This window comes from Phacochoerus africanus, chromosome 15, assembly GCF_016906955.1.
Source record: "Phacochoerus africanus isolate WHEZ1 chromosome 15, ROS_Pafr_v1, whole genome shotgun sequence".
NCBI lineage: Eukaryota > Metazoa > Chordata > Mammalia > Artiodactyla > Suidae > Phacochoerus > Phacochoerus africanus.
The window spans coordinates 139,300,600-139,322,458 of NC_062558.1; the positions used below are offsets into that span (position 1 = coordinate 139,300,600).

General features: G+C 49.5%; 1 protein-coding gene across 1 annotated transcript in view; it reads right to left on the minus strand.

The window, feature by feature from the left end:
• Nucleotides 1-1,453: 1,453 nt before the first annotated feature.
• The window catches only part of C15H10orf143 (chromosome 15 C10orf143 homolog), a 37,448-nt gene continuing 17,042 nt past the window's right edge, over nucleotides 1,454-21,859 (minus strand). Inside the window, exons 2-4 of the mRNA XM_047761181.1 lie at nucleotides 12,716-12,877; nucleotides 12,556-12,618; nucleotides 1,454-2,027 (exon numbers count right to left, since the gene is read on the minus strand). Coding sequence (XP_047617137.1) covers nucleotides 1,998-2,027; nucleotides 12,556-12,618; nucleotides 12,716-12,877 — 255 coding nt within the window. The 3' untranslated portion in view covers nucleotides 1,454-1,997. The remainder of the gene's footprint in view (nucleotides 2,028-12,555; nucleotides 12,619-12,715; nucleotides 12,878-21,859) is intronic.

Sequence of the window (21,859 nt, forward strand, 5' to 3'; positions counted from 1 at the left end):
CAACACCTTCGAAGTTAAAGAGGCAGATGGGAACCTGATCAAAGAGTGTATCTTCCGAGCCAGCAGTGCAATGTCTAGAATCTTCTCCATGAACAGAGTGGTAAACCTTACACAAATGCATGTGTAAGAACTTCTGTAATAGTAAGTAGCCTAGAGGATGAACCAACGAATCAATGACGCTACACACCACGCCCTGCCAGGCAACGCAGTGAACCGTGGACGTGCTGCCAGGCTCGGCCGCGGCAGGTCTGCGGCGCAAGGAGGCTGACAGGGGGCTTTGAGGGGTGCAGAGAGGGGCTGGAGCCTAGACCCTCCGTGCTTTCCCCTGCCGACCTGCCTCATGCTGAGAACGCGGAGGCCACAGCCGCGCGGGCCCTGCGCCTGATGCTGTTTCCTCTACCACCTGGCCCGGCAGGGCCCTGGGATAAAGCCGCTGCTTCCCCCCGGCTGGCCGCCCTCACTGCACCCCGTCCTCACGTTCGCGCTGTCAGGCCTCTTGGTGGCGCGCTGCTCCGGCGTCAGAGGGGCCGTGGGGCGGGCAGGGGGTGGGTCCTGAGCAGCGGCCAGGCCCTTGGGCTCGCTCCTGGGGATCGTGCTAACGACATGTCCTCATCGGACCCTTTCACAGCCGGGAGCGAGGCGGAGACGCTGGTGATGTCGAGGGGAGAGGGGACCTGACCCCACACCCTCCCGACTCCATCGGGGGGGCCCGCCCTCTGCCGGGCAGGGCGCTGCTCGGGGCTCTGCCTGCCCGGAAAAGCCTTCCGTCCACAAGATCAGCCAGGGCGACCCGTGAGCTGCTTCAGGTAGCGAAGCCCCCGGTGTGAAGGCGGAGCACCTCTTCTCCCCACGAATTTGGGGGAAAGAAAAAGAGCTTGTACACAAATGCTGTCATCTCGAAATTTTCATTTTTCCCATAAAAACTGATGGCTCCTTCTGAAAAGAGAGCAACAAACTACAGCTCTTTAAAAATGTATTTTTGAGGCCATGAATCTCAACCCTTTCTCCCCATCAGCCTTGGCCGGCATCTCCTCATCACGTCACAGCTCTGCGATCTTACTTGGGGTGAGATGTCCGGAGCCCCTCAAGGACCCTGGGCGCAGAAAAGTCAGTTTGTCCCGCTGCCTGGCGACGTGCCCTGTGCCTGGACCATCCACACAAATGGCACTGTTAATGCCAACGCCCTGTCTCCTCCCGGCCGTCCTTCCTGGACGAAGCTCCTCCGTGACCCCCGGAGCTGCTTATGGAACCGCGTGTTTTGGGTCGGTCTCTGGCAGGGAACCAGCCCCGTGGAAACACTGGGACACACGCAGAGCAGGGGCTTGTCCAGGAAAGGACCCGAGAGCAAAACCCATAGCCCAGCGGTTTCGCCAGGACCTGTGTCCAGGCGACCTGCAGACCCAGGGAACAAGGCCACAGCCTTCACAGGCAGACGACACGCCGAAACCCAAGAGAAAAGGAGAAACTTCCATTTTAATACAGAAGTGGGCCTGTGCCTGACAACTCCAGCTGCGGAATCACACACAACAGACCGGAGTGTGGTATTTACTAAAATTCAATTTAAGATTACAGAGCATTCTGAATACAAAAATAGGACTTTTCATTAAAAAAGAGGACATGAGAAGACCTGGGTGCGTCCACCAAATGATAGAAAAGTGTAAAACGGGGCTGCACCTGGATACGCTTCCATGAGCCACAGGGTCCTCGAACCCACAGGAAGCGTGACACTGAATTTTTTAAACTTTTCAACAATGCAACTGATCTCCTTCTCAAGCAAGATGCCCTTGAAAGGAGGCTCGGTGAGCAGTTCCACGTGGCGGTGCTTCTGAAGTGACAGGGGCTGCCGGCTCTGGCGTGGAGGACGGCGGAGACCCACGGCTGGGGACAGCGGCTGCCCTGTGGACGGGGGCACCCACACGCCTCCAGGAGGGGGTGACATCCGCTGGCACAGAGGGTCCAAAACCACAGATGGAATCTTCCTTTTCAACCTGCGTCTTCTACCGATTCTCGGTGTGGTTAAAGTGTCCCTGCAGTGACGAGACAGCACATCGTGGAATTAATTGACCTTGGCTTGGCGTTCACGACACAAAGCACCGAACTGCAAACGACTGAGCTGATGCTTACTTTCAGGGTAAGTATATACTTACAGAATCTACATAAAAACATTATAATTAAGATAGTTAAAGCACTCCCTACAGTGCCTTGCATATGGAATGTTTTTAATAAATATTACTTCCTTTCTCTCCCACAGTTCTATGGGGGCACAGGGAAGAGAATGAAAACACTGTTTATATATTTATGCACAGAATTTTTTAAAATGATGTTGTCCCAATACATGGGTTCGACCCAGAGGCACTGCAGCAGGCTCGCTGCCGGTGGCCCTGCCCTGCCTCCCTGCCTCCCCGAGTCCCACCCCTGGCCTCCAGCAGCCGACCTCCTGTCTCCTCACCTCCACCCGCAGAAGTAACTGGAAGAACCAGACGGCCAGGGGCACCCTGGTGAGACTCGGTGCCACCGTGAAACGAGGTCCTGTCCAGCATCTGGAAACCGCTACCACACCTGCCACCACCCAGCCAACAGCAGTGTGGCTCCACGGCCCCTCCCTGCTCTCCGAGGTCACGCGTGGTGGTGGCGGTGGTAGTCGGCAGGCTCCCTGGGCAGCTGAGGCCAGGAAGGGAGCGGTGGGCCAGGCAGTGGGTGGGCAAAGCAGGCTGGTCCAAGGGGGCCACACACGAGGAAGAGGACCGAGATCTAGCATCTTCCACACAAATGAACCTGCAGAAAGCACTGGCACCTTCCACTCAGGCGCTTTTCCCTGGCACGACTTCAAGTTCCCCCACACTTATGCTCACTCCTCCCCCGCAGCCCCCTCTCAAAGCTCGAACCCCAGAGCCAGCCGAAAAGGACCCACCCCATGCGATGCAGAAGTGAGGTCTGAGGCCCGAGGGCAGGGACCCGCCGCTGGAGGCAAGTCTGCTGGGGGCTGTGTGGGCACGGAGCCCCCGACTTGATAAAGCCATCAAGGAAGAGGTCAGTGGTGCCTGCCATGCAGTCGTACTGCTGATAATTAATGCACCTGTTGCCTGTCCAGATGGGCTTGCAAAGCAGTATTAACAGCAAGAGTGGGAGACACAACACTTCTGATAAAACATGATTCCAATATTTTTTTTTCTTTTTTTTTGTCTTTTTGTCATTTCTTGGGCCGCTCCTGCGGCATATGGAGGTTCCCAGGCTAGGGGTCGAATCAGAGCTGTAGTGCCGGCCTACGCCACAGCCACAGCAATGAGGGATCTGAGCCGCGTCTGCAACCTACACCACAGCTCACAGCAACGCCAGATCCTTAACCCACTGAGCAAGGCCAGGGATCGAACCCGCAACCTCATGGTTCCTAGTTGGATTCGTTAACCACTGCGCCACGACGGGAACTCCTCCAATATTTTTCCACCAAGCAAGAGCAGGAGGTTTTTTTGAAGAGTTTTTGTTTTAATATCAGGATCAAAAGAGACTCAGATCCAAAGAGACACCTAGACATATCATTAAAAAATTGTCAAAAACAAAATAATCTTAAAAGCAGCGAGAAGTGCGGTATCACACACAAGGGATCCTCGGTGAGATTAACAACTGGTTTCTTTTTTTTTTTCTTCTTTTCTTTCTTTCTTTTTTTGCCTTTTTAGGGCCGCACCCGCAGCATATGGAAGTTCCCAGGCTAGGGGTCTAATCGGAGCTGCAGCTGCTGGCCTACACCACAGCCACAGCAATGCTAGATCTGAGCTGAATCTGCAACCTACACCACAGCTCAAGGCAATGCCGGATCCTTAACCCACTGAGCGAGGCCAGGGATCAAACCCACATCCTCAATGGATACTAGTCAGATTCATTAACTCTGAGCCACAATGAGAACTCCCAACAGCTGATTTCTCACCAGAAATATGAAAGTCAGAGGCAATGGGATGACAATTCCGAGTGCTCAGTCAATCAGAATTCTCTACAACAAAACCGTCCTTCAGAAATAAAGGAGAGATTAAGACCTTCCCAGATTAACAAAGACAGAGGAAAAAGTGTCATCAGTAGACCTACCCCACAAGAAATTCTGAAGGGAACCTTTCAGGTTAAAATTAAAGGACATTAGGAGTTCCCATTGTGGCTCAGTGGTTAACGAATCCGACTAGGAACCATGAGATTTCGGGTTTGATCCCTGGCCTTGCTCAGTGGGTCAAGGATCCAGCGTTGCTGTGAGCTGTGGTGTAGGTCGCAGATGCAGCTCGGGTCCTGCATTGCTGCGGCTGTGGTGTAGGCCGGCGGCTACAGCTCCGATTCGACCCCGAGCCTGGGAACCTCCATAAGCCATGGGCGCAGCCCTAGAAAAGAACATTAAATGAATGAATGAATGAATAAATAAATAAATAAATAAATAAATAAATAAAGGACATTAGACTGTAACTCAAATCCACATGAAGAAATAAGCCAATAGGGTCCTTTTCCTAATTATTACCAATGAGTAAGAACTTATCTATGTCCCCTGCTCCATCCAAGCTCACTTCAATAGCAGGCCTTTGCTTGGGAGGGACCCCTCTGGCTACACCTCTCCATGGGGTAAGGAGTCCACAGGGCCAATGGGATGTTTCCGCCCAAAGGCCCTGTCCCCTTCTAGAGCCCTTCTCCTGGCTGGACCAGGCTCTCTCACAGGGGCACTCTCCTGAGCTCAGCACACATCACTGCATTTCAGCGGTTCCTCCAAGGCCCCTGGGGTCTGCTGCTACTAGTGGGAGGTCTGCCGGCTGTCACATCACTGTTCCCTCGTGGAAACGAGGCCTTTCGCTCCAGCAGCTCTCCAGGATTCTGCCTCGAATGTCCTTCAGTTTCACCATGACCATGACGGACGCGCAGCTATGTCACATCCTAGACTCACTGTGACTTTTCAGGAATACAAAGAAGGACAGACAGCAATATAACACACTTATGAACCATCACGTAGCTTAAGAGACAAAACATTATAGATATAACTGAAAACCTGCTGTATCTGAGCCCTCCCTCCCAAAGTAGAATGATGGCTATCATTCTCAGGAATGGTTCTATTCTTTTGTTAACATGTATGAGTGTTTTAGATACCGAAAATTACATCTAAATGGTGTCATTCTATACATACCCTTCCGTAATTTCCTTTTGTAAGCTCATTTTCACTACTGTGTATATTTCGCTGAATAAACATCAATTCACTTCTCCATTTTTTTTTTGTCTTTTTGCCTTTTCTTGAGCCGCTCCCGTGGCACATGGAGGTTCCCAGGCTAGGGGTCTAATGGGAGCTGTAGCCAGAACCACAGCAACTTGGGATCCCAGCCGCGTCTGCGACCCACACAACAATTCACGGCAATGCCAGATCCTTAACCCATTGAGCAAGGGCAGAGATTGAACCCGCAAACGTCATGGTTCCCAGTCAGATTCATTAACCACTGCGCCACGACGGGAACTCCCTCCATTTCTCCTCTTGATGGACAGCTATGCTCTTCCTGGCTCACTGCCATGCAAACAATGCTACAACTATTTTACACGTATTTCCTTGGGCATCTGTGCGTACACGCCTAGGACTGAGACTTCCGGTCACGGGGACACCGGCCTTGACCCTTCCTAGAGACCTGCGCTCCCATCACTGTAGCAGGTCTTGCTGGCTCCACTGAGGTGCGAGACGCTTCCCCTCGACATCCGCCCCACTGCCATCACCACACACCTCTGCTTCTGCTGATCTGACGCTTTAATCTGCACGCCCTGCATCGCTACTGAGGTGGAACATGCGCTTACGGTCACCGGCTGGCTGGGCTGCCTCATCTCTGAATCGCCACTCCACTTCTCTGCTACTCTCTGTCCTGAGCGTTGCACGTGTCTCTTCCCTGCTTCAAGGAACCTTCTTAAATGTGAAGGAGGAGTCTGATTGTGCAACAGGTCTTGGGTACACAGTCAAATACATCAGTCCTTTCCCTTTGGGTTGATTTGATTTGATAAATCCTCTTAACGTCCTAAGTATCTTCTACACTTTCTACTGTAAGTTGACAGATATGTTTTGTGGTTGGTTTTTTTCACATTCAGGTTCTTCAATTTCCCCAAATTGATCTCTGTGTGGGGTAGAGATCTAACTTTATTTTTCCTCACACGTGGATGGCCAGTTGTCCTAGCACAATTCATCGAGTAAGTGGTCATTCCCAGCTGACTTATAACAGGTTCTCTGTAATATATCCAGCTGTCACATATGCATGTCCAAAGCCCTTGATTTTACCCACTGGTCCGTCTGTCCATCCCTCCGCCAACACCACTGGCCCGATCACTGCAGCTTGGTAATGAATCTTGACATCCAGCAGGTGCATTCCCTCACCCTGTCTTTCTGCTTCAGAATTGTTTGGCCGCACATACCTCTCTTCAATTCTGGGAAATTCTCAGCCTTTAGTCTTTACTTTTTAAAAAATTAATTTTTAGAATTTATTTTTTGGCTGCAGCATGCAGCAGCTAGACATGGGATCTCTGTTCCCAGACCAGGGACTGAACCCAGGCCACAGCAGGGAAAGCGCCAAGTCCTACCCAACAAACCACCAGGAACTCCCCGTTAATCTTCTCAAATCAGATGCTTTTCCTTACCCATTCTCTAAGTGCCTTCCTTCTGGATTTCCAAATGGACCTTCTCATTCTTCCCTCTGACTGCTGGTCACACTCTCGCACTTTCCGTCTCCTTATCTCCTGCCGGGTTTCGGATGAACTTCCCAGATCGAACCGCCGAGTTCACTAATTCCGTCTTCCACGGCGTCCAACCTGACGGGTTTTCGTTGGTTTTTTCACTTCAATGACCACATTGTTCACTTTCAGAAGGTTTTTTTTGTTTTCTTGTTTTTTAAATCTCCCAATTCCTTTTTCATACTGACCTTTTCTGTCATTATGGCCCTGTTTCTTTTTCAATCATTAAAAATTAAAAAAAAAATACTTATCTTTAGCACGAACTTCAGGTTCTTTTAGTAATTCAGAGTCTCCCGTTTGTTAGCGTCCCTGACGCCCCCACCCCACGGCAGGTTCTTTACGTGGTTGCCATCACCCCATGGTGACACCCCCCCCCCCGTGCCAGCTGTTCACATGAACCCTGCCGGCTCTGGATGGTGGAAGCGTGTCTAGAGAAGACTCTGTCTTTGCCCTACCCAGGGCTTTAAGGACGTTAACAGTCGCTGTGTATTTTCACCTCAGGCTTTGAGTTTTGCTTCCTGTACCACTGAGACACAAAAAACGTGCAGTCCACACCCATGTACGGCCTGGCATTTTAAGTTCTGATCCCCTTTAAGGCAGAGGCCGACCTTCAAGACACAGAACTTTAGGAAAGGGTCCAAATTCTAGCTCCCACACCTCCCCTGCCAAAGTCACATGTATCCCTGGACGTCAGCATTCCAGCCGCAGCCCTGGGCCCATGCCAGGCCCAAACCCAACAGAGGCCAGGACCTGGCAGCAGCCACCAGAGACCCAGGTGCATCGACTGCTCCCCTCTCTGCACCTACGCTCGACCGTATCTTTACTTACTATACATACTGCACGTTTTTATCTGCAGCGGGAGGGGGTTCATTTATATTAGCTTAGTCTACCACATAGATCTAAACTGAATTCTTGTTAAAATGCTAATTTTCCTGTGAAAACCCATCTCCCCGTCTCCTCATAGTGTGACATTTCCTTCCTAGAGAAAGGAGTTTTAGTTTTGATCTTCCAGTCTCTTGAAGGCTCTGATCCTTCACAGCCTGGAAATATCTCAACAACACACTTCAACAATTTTAAACTGTTTTTCTGGTATCTGCATTCCAGAGAAAACGAAAATATTTACTGTCAGAAGCTGTATCTGAAGATTTTGTCAGCAAGTCCATTCAAACTCATCTATTTGGGGATTTGCATTTGGCTCAAATGGACCCAGCCCAGCTCCTCTATGGCCAGCTTACTGCTGGAATAATCCTGCCCTGTGTCTTACCCAGAAAGCTCTCGTTGTGTCTGGGAATGACATCCACGAGGACCCGGAACCACACGGCTGTGCGTCGCAGGCGGCGCTGGACGGGGTTGCTGTGCGGAGGCCGGGGGTGACGCCGGCACGGGGGGGCTGTGAGCCCAGACCGGCCAGGGGAGCAAGAAGAGGGGGCTGGTGTGAGCGCTGCAGCCCCAGGCTGCCACAACCACGGGGCACGGCAGGCCGGTCCCTGAACCCCCGTGGACCTCACTTCCCTCATCTGTCCAGTGAACTCTGGGATCCCTGGCAAACCTACAGGAGCATGTGCCCAGGGCACTATCGTGTCGTAGGGGACCATCGATGAAGTGCCCGCAGATCCCTCTGTGACTGTGCTTTCTTCTCTGAGGACGTGAGAAGGAAGGATGACAAGAGGCCACCGCTGCCGCCACGGGACATAAAGAGTGAGCCGCTGCACGCCACCTTCCTTAATCTCCGTAGAACACTGTGTCTTCATCCTTGGCCCTTGGTCCCGGCTGGACGCCGGGGGACAGGGAGCACCCCTGCCATGACCGCCAGCCCAGGAGAGGGGAGAATCCTGCTTCCACCAGGTTCTACGTCCATTCCTGCTTTCCGCGCAGTATGTATAGACGCTATCGATGCAGGAAGCAATTACCAGTAAGACAGGTGCATGTGATATACAGCAAGTATTTCAAAGGTCACCCATGTGGAGATAAAAAGAAATACAAGGAACTAATACATCCATTTAGAATCAGGATCATCATACCTGGGCTCCTGTTGCTGTCTCTACAGGGAAAACTGAATCCAGACGGCAAGAGCAGACCAGACCACCCCCTGCCCCCTGCCCCGCCCTCTACCTCAACTCCCGCGTTACCTGCCTCCCCCTCCCCCACCTGTCAGGCAATGGATTTCAAGGTCAAACAGTGAATAATACAGACGCTTACGAAGGCCACTCCCTTAGACTCTGCCCTCAACACTAATGAACAGGCTGTTCTCCAAAACCAACCTGTGGGGCTGGGAGCAAGGAAGCAAATCCACAACGCCCAAGACATCGCGCTCCGCACGGAGGCCTCTCGGTGGCCATTCACAAGCCTGGATGATGAAACCCGGAAATCCCAGCCAAACAGACACAAAGGAAGAGCACTGATGAGCAACATAAACGGTGTGACCATCTTTTTCAACCTGAGGCCCAGGTTTTCAGCTCTGCCCATGGGATGCACAGCTGGGACCAGCACTGCCAGCTGCTCCCAAATGCTGAGCTTGCTGGGCTGAGAACCTCAGCTTCAGGATGGGCAACACAGACCCGGAGGCCTCTGTCTAAAACAGCAAGCTTCTTATTTTCAGGAGGCTCCGTCCGCTCCTTAGATGACTAGCCAGGCTGGGTCCAGTCGGAGGAGTTTCAAACAGAGGGTATGGGATTCAATTACACCAAAGATGGAAGACAAGCCACACGGGGCAGGCGAGGCAAATGCTCCCCCAGCAGAGCCCCTGGGAACATGGCGTGACCACAGGGCCAGCAGCGCCCAGCAGCAGCTGGGACCAAAGGGGACAACTCTGCAGGAGCTGGGACCCTGGAGGGAGGGGCTGAGAGGCTGCCTTGGGTGGGGGTCGGGGAGACATGCCCTGGCTCCCCCGCTGCCCCCAGCACTCTGGTGTCCGCAGTCAGACTCCGGAGCCCCGAGCAGGCGAGACAAGGGTGGGGGACGCAGCGGAGAGACGACAGACAAGGGCCCATCACGATGACGCAATGAACCCTGCGGGCGGCCCCTTCCCTGAGGAGCTGGGGGCATCAGAGGCCAGGTACCGCCCAGAAAAGGGGGCACTGAGGACACAGCACCTGCCTGCTACCCAATGGGCTAAAGCTGCTCTTCCTACTTTTCTGCCAGTAACCCACCCCCCCCACCACGGGTCTCTGCCTGGTGCCTGTGGGACTTCTCACCGCCTTGCCAGGCTCCATCTAATGGGCAGAATCTGCAAAACAAGCGTGACCTCCATGCTACCCTTGGCTCCCACGGACCCCTGGGCTGAGGGGTCTGAGCTGAGTGAGAAAGGAAGGCGGCTGCAAGGCACAGCCCAGCCTTGGGGCCACTGTGGGGGGAGCAGAGCCCCAGCAGATGGCGATCATCAGCCCTGCCCCGGGCATCCGCTCGGGACGGTGCACCGCAGAGGGTGGGCTGCCCTGGGGAGGGCAGTCGCCCAAAGTCATAACACCACGGCCCACCCCAAGAATGGGGGCGGCTGTGTTCCAACTGCAGAGACACGGGCAGCGGCTCGGGGTCAAGAGGAGCTGCTCCTCAACAATGACTTGCACCAGGAGTGGAACCCAACGGCGACCACTCCCAGCCGGAATGGTCACCCCCACGACTGTGAGCTGGGGGACTCACGTGCCGGCCTGGAGTGGGGTTTGAGAAGGCCTATGGAAAAGCCCCTGCAGAGACGAGCAGTGACTCAGACTAGAAATCAGGCAAAGCTCTGCAGCAGCACGTCAACAGGGGCTTGGACAGCGAGCTGAGACGGCCAGGTGAGCCCAGAGCAGAACCGATCAGATCGGCTGCTACGCTCAGTGGGAGACCCAGCAGAGAAGTGAGAGGCACAGAGGGTGCTCAGGGAAAAGCACCAAACAAGCAGAGAAGCACCGTGAGCTCCCTCTCAGGGACAGGTGCATCACTGTGAAAGGAGCTGCGTGCTAATAAAGTCTTCTGAAATTTGGAATTGCTGCCCATTGGTGACTTGCGGTTAAGCACCTCTCCCTGGGATCTTGCATTTCTAAAAATACTATTTGCTTTTTATTTAACACTGAGCCTTTTTATGTTCTAGAATACAAAAACAGGGTCTTATTATTTTAAAAGCTTCAGAGAGAAACTAGCCATATTATTAGAAAAAGAAGATATATGCAGCTATAGTCTGTTCAAATATCAAGAGGTGTGACTTTTCAAATTCACATTTCAATCTTTATTTACATAAGACTTTTAGAAACAGTGGGTGTAAATATTAAATCACCCGAGCCTGGGTGAAATTTTATTGAGAATAACTACAAATAAAGAGAAACTGATTTTGAAGTCAGTTTCTGAAACTCAGATGAAGAGAATACCGAGCATTAGCAGAAAAGGATGTATTTACATATCAATATGGGTTTTCTATGCACAGGTTCACTGCCTATGACACAGAGGCCAGCTTGGGAGTTAGTTACGAAGGGATGAAAACCCTCATCAGACAGGTACTGTAGTGCAAACAGAGCGTTAGCTTAAGTGCTCCAATCGCTGCTTCAGCCAAATTTTTTTCCTTGCGCCGTTCATACCAGAACACAGCCTCTCAGAGCGTGAGGAATCCGTATTATACTTCAAGTGTCTGCCCAGCAGACGGGGGATGTGAAAGGCACATTCCAGGGAAACGGGCTGGGGACAAGCAGGGTTGCTGGTGAGTCACCAGCGATGAACCCCTACCGGGGTCAGATTTCTCAGGTACACGCCGTGTACTCAAAATCCAGGGATGTCTGGCAGTTGCATGAGTCAAGTGAAACACAGTCAGTTCAAGGTGCGGGATCTCTGACTTCACTGCCACTCAGGATCATACTACGAAATGCGACAGAAGCTGCAGGAATCTTCCCGAGGACAGCATGTAAGTGGTCGAAAAGCACATCTTCACGGGCTGGGGGGTCGGGGGGCACGGGGGGCTGCCAGCGACCTTTGTTTTCATCTCACCAGAGGCTGACGTGGGTGACAACCGACTCAGCTCCAGGCCTTGGTTGAAAACAAAACCATTGCCTCTCACTGTAAAACAGTCACCTGCCATGTGTCAGGTGAAGAACTCTATAACTTAGTGACTCAATCTTTTGCTTCCAAAACAGCAACGTGTTTCTCTAAAGCTCTTTAGGGGCAAGTCCTAGAAACTCTCTCTCTCTCACACACACACACACACACTCCTGGCCTCTATGTGGGAATTAAACACAACTCTATGGCAATATTAAGACAGCAAATCTAAAGTAAAAAAAAAAAAAACAAACCAAGAACTACAGAAGTTTCAAACACAGCAAGGTGCTCTTAGAACGAGCTGAAAATGAGTAACGAAGGCACCACAACACTAAAGGAGCCCTTTACCACACTCTGCCCGACACAGGAGACAGACCTGACGCGGGTGACCTGCTAAGACCTCCCTTTACTTTGCATTCATGGTGTGAATGCTGCGTTTCTCCTTCTGAAACCTGTGGTTTACGTGAAGTTGATACAAACTCGAAAGACAAGCTTAAAGAGAGAAGAGAAAAACCAACACGGATTCCGATTTCGATAATTAAATGAGGTTATTAGCACTTTTCTCTAAGATGTCCTCAATCTCTATTTAAACCACATCCAGGGACCGGAGCCTTGTTTTGAAAAAGAATTTTGAACGCATTTTCAATTTCCATTTCCAATCTGAAGCAGGAAACAATGAGTCTGTACCCCAGTGGAATCCTAAGAAAAGCCTAAATCGATCTGCACCTTTTAATGCACCTGCTTCAGTCCTTAGAAAGACGGTCGCTGTCTTACAGATCTAGGATTTGACACGAGTCTGTCTCCTACGTCACAGCAAGAAGGGGAGGCACTTACGGACTCCCCTGCGAGGCATCTCGGGCAAGGCTGGGCCGGGCTCCTTCCACCGATCCGTAGACTCTAATTCAACAAATCAGAGCCGCAGATGAATCAGAACTTGGTATTTACACTTTTTACTCAACATTGAAAGGATGGTTCAGCGCGGGCAGGAACCTACCTCCACACCTGGTCGCCCCTGGCCGCCGTCCGGCCTCGGTGCGGGGAGGCGGCCTCTGTCCGGTGACTCGGGCTCCCGGCTGCCCCAGGACTCGGGGGGGCACGCCTTCACCTGGGGGCAGCCCCCGTCCTGGGCCACTTCCAACCTCCGGCATGCCCGCTTCTGCCACAAACAAAATGCCACTTGAGATGGCCTCGCAAAGCACAGGACACTTACTGAACCTCGGCTTCAAAGACAGACCCCGCGGAGCTGCCCGAGTTGATAGGACGTTGGAGAGGGTGACTTACACTTTGTCTTTCAGGAAAAAGCACCGTCACCCACACGAGGCCTCGTCATTTCTAGCCCTATCTGATGCTTGCTTAGCTGTACAGACTGAAAACAGTCATTTTAAACAATTCTGGCCAAAACTTGTAATCAACTATTGTGACTGGTTTATTGATACTGAAAATGCACAAAACCTACAAATTGTGTTCAGGAAACCAGTTATACGCCTCAGTACATTCTGCCCAGTATCGAGTGACATATTTTCTTCACATAATACGAATAATCCACACGTGAATACGTCTTTATCTTACAGACACTGAAGAGCAAACGAATTTCGTTTATTTCGAAAGTTGCACACACAGCTCCTAACTGACAGCCTTCGGGAAAGTCACCATGTGGTCTCTGCTGCCCCGTACACTAAAGATGAACTGCAAAGGGGACAAAAGCCGTTCACTCTCCAAGTCCCAAGACCCTGCGTACTTTGCGGGGTTACAATGTTTCCCTGGCTCCGAGCTGAGAGGCGGGAGGGCCTCTGCAGGTGGCCGGGCGTCGGCCCTTCGCAGGTGGATCCGGCACCAGCCATCCACCTCGGGAGCCCTGCAGCGGCCCCGCGGGCGGTCAGCTCCCGCCCAAGTGAGAAAACACGCCTGTTACACGGGCACCGCCACACAGTTGAGTCCCTGGCAAACCCTTGCCATCACGTGCCAAATTTGTCTTTCCTCTGTATCTGTCCTGTTCTTTATTTTCTAAATTGACCTGTTTTACTTAATGGACTCATTTATCTAGTATCTCATGGGTTTTGCTCTCCCCAACATGCGTAAAACAGACAGCAAAGGATGGAGTTGGGAAACGCTGACCTGTGGGCCCTCAAACACTAGAATGACGGTCAGGAGCAGCTGCGGGCCGTCGCTCCCCTCCCTGCGGCTCCTTCCAGACACTGAGAACGGCAGGAAGGTCAAAGTCATGTCCACATGAAGCCACACCCTGGGCACACCCTGAAGTCACAACACTGGAATCTGAGCACCCGGCCTATGAGAGAGAAAAGCCACCAAACCCAGAGTGGGTCCCCTCGAGCTCCCAGCCCACAGGCCCAGACAGCGCTCCGGCTGAGCCAGGGTGGGAGAAGCGGTGAGCGGGGCAGAGCAGGGACACCAGCAGGGGTGCGCACCACCCACGCCCGAAAGCCCATCGGACCCGGCAGCCAGGGGGAGGGCTGAGCTGCGAGCACGGGCTGGGGGCAGGGGCTCCGTGCCCACCCAGTGGAAACGGACAGACACCACTTCAAGAGGCACTCCTCCAAACTCACAGCTCCTGGGAAGCAAACGGGCAAGAGAGAAAGGGACAGGGCCCCTTGGGTGCTGCGTGGGGAGGATTAGGAGGAGAAAGAGGGAAAGGTTAGGGTCCTATAAGAAAGGAAGACCACACGATCAGAGGACTCACAGCCGCCCATCTGTCACCAAACAGACAGACCAACAGACAGACAGCTGCTGCACCTGGCCTTGGCCAAACTAACGGAAGACGGACCATTAGACCAGCAGTGACACCACCAGACCCTTAACCCACTGAGCCATCAGGGAACTCCCAGACCAGCAATCTTTTCAAAACACCCAATAACATACAACTCCTCCTCATAAACAACCATGAATCCAATGAAAATTGGAATTCGAATACTCCAAAAACACAATTAAACATTCGGATAAATATTTGAGGAGACAGGAACCCACCTTGAATTAGAAATGTAAAATTAAAAACAGCAAGGGACAGAGGCAGGGGAAACCAAGAGAAACCTGAATGGACTCAGGAAAGAAGTGGAAGGAAGCATCACAGTTATCTTAGACATGAGTGACTATAAAATGCACTGAGAATAAATTCCAATGAAAATTAATAAAGGGCTCCAAAGAAGGATAAAAGCACAACTAAGAGAAGCAAAATGACAGAAAGAAAAATATTAAAAAGGAAAGAAAAGCAGCAGGAGGAATGGAAGCCAAAAAAGGAATAATGTTCACAAATCAGAGTTCTGAAAAGAGGAAAACAAAATAATGGAGCAAAGCTAATATTTAAAATTACAACCCGGCGAGTTAAGGATCCGGTGCCGACACTGCTGGGGCTCTGGTTACAGCTGTGGTGCAGGTTCGACTCCCGGCCTGGGAACTTCCATATGTTGCAGGCACGGCCCAAACAAACAAAGAAAAAAATCACTATAATCTGAGAAAACTTTCCGGAAACAGAAAAATGACCAAATCTTAACATGAAAGGGCTGAGAGGGTACCTGGGAAATGAACCCAGAGTGATCAATGCTGAGACCTTTCTTAATAAAACTGTGAGATTTCAAAGATAAAATCTTCAAGACCCCCCCCCCGGGCATGCGGATCAGTGAACGTGCAAAGGCGTGAGACTGGCATCAGGCCTTTCAAAACCAACATACAAGTACGACAACAACGGAACAACTTCTTTAAAAACTCAACGAAAGAAAACGTGAATAAGAATTTTAAAACCAGCAAAGTTGTCTGTCCTTCAAACATCAAGATCACAGAAAAGCAGTTCCAACACACATGACCTTAGACAATGCTACTCCCCAGGGGTCTATGGGAGGGTGAAGTTCCAGCTGACCAGTGACGACTGGAAAAGCCCCAGCACAGGGACCTCAAAGTATTGAGATGTCCATCTAAGACTCCATTCAAAACAAAGGTGGGATTGGGCTGAAAGCCTAGTGTGCAAATATGACCTACTGACAAAGCAGAAATAATTCAAATGAAAAATGGAAGGTGAAGGGAGAGGGAAAGAGGGAAAATGCAGACTGTTACTTAAGTCAGTCTTAGGTAAGTGACAAGTGCACATCAAAGGATACTAGAAAAAACTGATAAATCAGATAGTAAGGAGCGAAATAGCAAAGCAGGTTATCACTAAGGACATTAAAACAGATTTACAGACAAAAGTAATCACTAGGAAATACAAATCCTCCCATGTCCACAATAGAGTCTCAGTAAAGACACACAGGGAGTTCCTATTGTGGCTCAGCTGGTTAAGAACCTAACTAGTATCCGTGAGGATGTAGGTTCGATCCCTGGCCTTGCTCAGTGAGTTAGGGACCCTGCATTGCCGCAAGCTTCAACAGAGGAGGCGCCACAGAAGAAAGAGACAGGGTTACGAGCAAACAGCCCAGAAAAGGCTCCAGGACCAGCCAGTTCCACAGGGGATTCCGCCCAGTCTTCAAAGATCAGATCATTCCGGTGCACGACGCAGAAATCACTCCTGAGCACGAGAAGGAAGGAAGAGCCCCAACTCCTCCCACGAAGCATGTATAATCTCTGATAAATCAGGTGCCGAGAACAGAGAGGACTGCAGACCAGAGTCGCTCATACACATCAACGCAACAACAGCAAACAGAGCATTAGCAAACAGAAGTCAACACCACGTCAGGAAATCAGACACCACGACCAAGCGGGATTTTTTTCCAGAAATGAAAGTTGGATTCAATATTAGGAAATCCGTTAATATTCACTACATTCATAAAGCTAAGGAAAATACAATGTTATTATCTCCACGGATGCTGAAAAATCCTTTGACAAAATTAAAAACTCATTTACAAAAACTAAAGAACACAGGAATTGAGTGTTACACTCTTTTTTTTTTTTCGTCTTTTTGTCTTTTAAGGCTGCACCTGCGGCATATTGAGGTTCCCAGGCTAGGGGTCTAATCGGAACTGTAGCTGCCGGCCTACACCACAGCCACGGCAATGTGAGATCTGAGCCGGATCTGCGACCTACACCACAACTCATGGCAATGCAGGATCCTTAACCCACTGAGTGAGGCCGGGGATCGAACCCTCGTCCTCACAGACGCTAGTCCGGTTCACTAACTGCTGAGCCATGTTGGGAACGCCAAGTGTTATATTCTTAATATGAATAAATATACACAGCTGAACCCTAAAGCCAGTATCTTATTTATGGGGGAAAGACTAACAGCATTTCCACGAAGATGAGGAACAAGGCAAGACTGCCCAGGCTCCGTTTCCAGTCACCACTGTCCTAGGGCATCAGGTTGCTCAACACGACTGCAAAGGAAAAGCCAATCAGAGACGTAAGAATGGGTTAAGAAGTTAGCTCTAGTTGCAGATGACATCCTAATGCGTACCTGGAAACCGCCAGAGATTCCACGATAAAACCAGCTCAAACAGTAAAATAATCCACTAGACAACAGGATATAAGATTAATAGACAGCAGTCCCTGTCATGGTGCAGTGGTTAACAAATCCGACTAGGAACTATGAGGTTGCAGGTCCGATCCCTGGCCTTGCTCAGTGGGTTAAGGATCTGGTGTTGCCATGAGCTGTGGTGTAGGTCGAAGAAGCGGCTTGGATCCCACATTGCTATGGCTGTGGCATAGGCCAACGGCTACAGCTCCGATTCGACCCCTAGCCTGGGAACCTCTATATGCTGTGGGTGCAGCCCTAGAAAAGGCAAAAAGACCAAGAAAAAAAAAAGATTAACATACAAAAATCAGTAGCCTTCAAATTTTAAACAATAAGTAGTTACGGAAACCCCATGAAAAAGAATTACAACAAAGAAGATTAAAAGTTTAGGAATAACCTTAACAGGAGGATTTCAAACATTCTGGAAAGACACAGAAGTGCACAGGAACAAATGAGAAGGCACCATCTGCTCCTGGGTAGGACGACGACACTGCAAAGACGACAGCCCTCCCTCCCCCAGTTTCTAAGCTCAAGGCACTCCCAGCAACACCAGCAATGAACCACTGTCTAGACTTGCACAACCGATACTGAAAATCACAAGGAAAAGCAAATATGCAAGAACAGCCAGGAAAATCCTGCAGGGAAAAAAACGACTGGACCTTAAAACATACCGTAAAAACTATAATTAAGCAGGGTGCTGGACAGCACCATGTAAAACAATGAAATGAGCACATTTCCCCACATAATATGCAAAAATAAACTCAAAACCAAGTTCCCACTGTGGCACAACAGGTTTCAAGTTGTCTCTGCAGCAGCTTGGGTTGCTGCTGAGGTGCGGGTTTGATCCCTAGCCTGGAGCAGCCGGGCTAAGGATGCGGTGTTGCTGCAGCTGTGGTAGGTCACAGGTGTGGCTCAGATTCAATCCCTGGACCAGAAACTTCCATATGTTGCAGGTGCGGCCGAAAAACGGCACAAAACTCAAAATGGTTTAAGGACCTAAATGTAAGACATAAACCTCCTAGAAAAGAACTAGGCAAAACATTCTCTGACATAAATTGTAGCAATCCTTTCTTAGATCAGTCTCCCAAGGCAAAAGAAATAAAAGCCTAATAGAAGGCCAATAAGATTTTAAAAGGAACCTAATCAAATTTAAAAGCTTTTACAGAGTAGAGGAACCCATCAACAAATTGAAAGGACAATCTACAGAATGGGAGAAAATATTTCAAACGATGCAAATGACAAAGGGTTAAATCCAAAACACACAAACAGCTCATAACACTCAATAAAAAAACAACCTAACCCAAAAAAATCAGCAGAACTAAACAGTTATTTTTCCAAAGAAAACATACAAATAACTAGCAGGCACATGAAAAAATACTCAACATCACTAATCATTAGAGAAATGCAAATCAAAACCACAATGAGGTATCACCTCACACCAGTCAGAATGGCCAGAAATAAATGCTGGAGAGGGTATGGCTATAAGGGAGCCCTCCTTCACTGTTGGTAGGAAGGTAAATTGGTACAACCACTACGGAAGTCGGTATGGAGGTTCCTTAAAAAACTAAAAACAGAACTACCATATGACCCAGCAGTTGCACTCATGGGTATATAGCTAGAAAAAAATGAAAACTCTAATTTGAAAAGATACCTGCACCCCAATGTTTACAGCAGCATTGTTTACAATAGCCAAGACATGGAAGCAATCTTAGGTGTCCATAAGCAGATAATGGGCTTAAGAAGATGCAGCACATAAGATGCAGCACATATACACAATGGACTATTACTCAGTCCTACAAAGAGACACTGCCATGTGCAGCGACATGGATGGACCTAGAGAATATTACACTGAGTAAAATAAGTCACACAAAGACAAACACTATATGACATCCCTTATATGTGGAATCTAAAAAATAATACAAATGGATCGATATACAAAGAGAAAGAGACTCACAGAGATAGAAAGCAAATTTATGTTACCAAAGGGAGACAGTGGGGCAGGAGGAACACATTAGGAGTATGGGATTAACAGATACAAACTACCATATGTAAAATAGATACACAACAACAATTTACTGTATAGCACGGAGAAGTATACCCAGAATCTTGTAACAACCTGCAGAGGTATATAATCTGCAAAAAAAACAAAAAAAATTAAAAAGTCAATTCACTATGCTAATACAAACTGAAACCAATACAAAACTGAAAATCAACAATACTTCAATTTACTTAAAAAAAGCTAATACTGGTGATAAATAGACACTGAGATCAATGGGATAGAAATTCATAAATAAACGGGAAGGATATGGAAATATCAAGTCAGTGGGATAAAGATGGACTCTTTAATAGACAGTGCTGGGACAAGTGAGCAGCTATTTGGAAAAAGACAAAATGAGATCTGTATTTCTTAGCCTATACCTCAAATGGATTAGGGATCTAAATGTAAAAAGATGAAACTGTGACTCCGGGCAGAAAATGTGAGGAGACGCTTCTTGAACATTGATGGAGGGAAAGCCTTCTGACTATGATTCAAAACCCAGAGGTAACGAAACAGAAATTGATAATCTGGACTATATAAAAATGTCTGCAGGGAAAATCAAAACAGAGCCCTAAACAAAGCGAAGACGTAAGTGCAAGCTGGAGGCAAATATCTGCAGCACAAACCACAGGAGAAGGGCTAATAACCCTGCTACACGAACACGGACGGACGAAGAACCCAGACCCAAAGAGAAGTAGGAAAAGAGACATCAACGGACAGCTGACGCACAAAGCTGCAAAAATGGCCTCCCAGCACCAGGAAAAAGCCTCAGCTCAGGAACACTTACACAAGCGCAAACGGAGAGGATATCAAGACATCACCGCCACCTCGCAGGCTGGTAAAACGTTTACAGCGGAAGGAAGGACGTTCTGGCGGTGATCAAAGTGCTGCGGGGAGTCTGCACATCAGAGAGGGAGCCACAGGCACAGGTTTCAACTCGGAAGTGACATCTCCAGGGACCTACCCTCCAGGCACACCTACGACAACGACAGCGGGAAAAGGAAGGACCACACGGGGTTCTGCGCTGCAGCACCGCTTACACACGAGCCACGCTATGGAAACGATCTCAGCGCCCCAAGCCGGAGCGCGGCTGGGTAAACGGGCCCAGCCAGCGGCAGGGCCCAGGCCGCCGCGGTGCAGGAGCCTGTGCCCGGGTGGCCCTGAGCCTTGGAACCGTGGTCACTGTTCACCCCAGCATTAGTTCGAAATGTCCGTCCACCAGGAGGTCAGGAAGCGGGGCCCAAATGGCCCACGAAGGGTCACAAGGAAGCCTGAGCATCCGACCCGAAAGCCGCGGCCCTGAAGAGCAAGCCTGAAAACACGGTCCTGAGCCGACACTCAGGAGGGTGAGGACAGGCCAGAGGAGCCAACTGGCAATGGTGGAGACGAAAGCACAGTACAGACCAAGTCAACAGAGGACCAAATTCTGGCGAGTCCCTGATGAAACTAATCACCCATGAGACAGAAGCAGACACTTACCAGACTGCAGCCCGGGGGGCTCAGAGACACACAAAACTGAAAACTGGGAATGGGGAACGAGGGTAGACAGAAGAGTCAGCAGACATCCTCGAGATGTGGGGTTCAAGTAAATGAACGACAGCGAGGCAACACTGATGACTGAATTTTCCAGAATCAAAGCATGAAATGAATTAGATTGAAAAGTTCAACAAAACCCCACACAGAATCAAAAAAACAAAAAGAAGAATTCACATTCAGACCTATCACCACGTTACTGCAGAACATCCAGATAAAACGTAAAGAGACCACCTCTTTACCAGCACCTCTTCTAAGGCAGGGGCTGTAAGTCAATCCCAGCTCTAGTTAGTGAATCTGTGTCTCGAGAGGTTAGCAATTGTGAGCCAACTGTATTGGTGTCCTAGGATTGCATAAATAAGCAAATGTTTTGTAAAAAATGAGAGCCAGGTTTCTGCGCTTGAAGACAGACATGTTACAAATGAAGAAACAGAGAAGAGGCCAGCCACAATGACCTCTCGGGGGGGAGGCTGGACTGGACATGGAAGAGCATCAGCGTCAATGAACAGTTGTTCGTACATATCTGGAGAGAGAGATGGGAGTTGTGGGTATACGTAAGTGTAAATACACACACACATTTACATCCATACATAAGATATCTGTATTTTATAACACACGATACATATGTATACAATACACACACTATACACATGCCCACAACATATACCTTTCCCAGCTGTGTGCTGAGAACAACGGCAAGACAACACCTAGCCCCTAGATCCTGGTTTCTCAATACCATTCTCCCATTAAAGGAATCTGGGCTCCGTGGAAAGGGGCTGCTTCCGGGATGGAGCAGGGAAAATATAAGAGGAGCCTTAATCGTTCTGTGGCACCCAAAATAAAAAAAAAAAAGGTGTTTTTTTAAAAGGGCAAGAGCACATCAAAAAGAAATAACACCGATCTGAAGGCGGCCAGAGCTGGTGCGGCCCAAACAATCAAATAAATAACAATGGTATTTGATTGTAACCCACAGAATAAACACTCGTCAGGCCACCCACGTGTAGGCAACTGGGGGAGAAAAGGTGGTCCGTCCTTACAGCTGAGTTCTGATTAACAAGTTAAAATGAAGGCGCGAAAGACAAACCCGTTAGGTAAGTACCGCAGTGAAAGACAGCTCA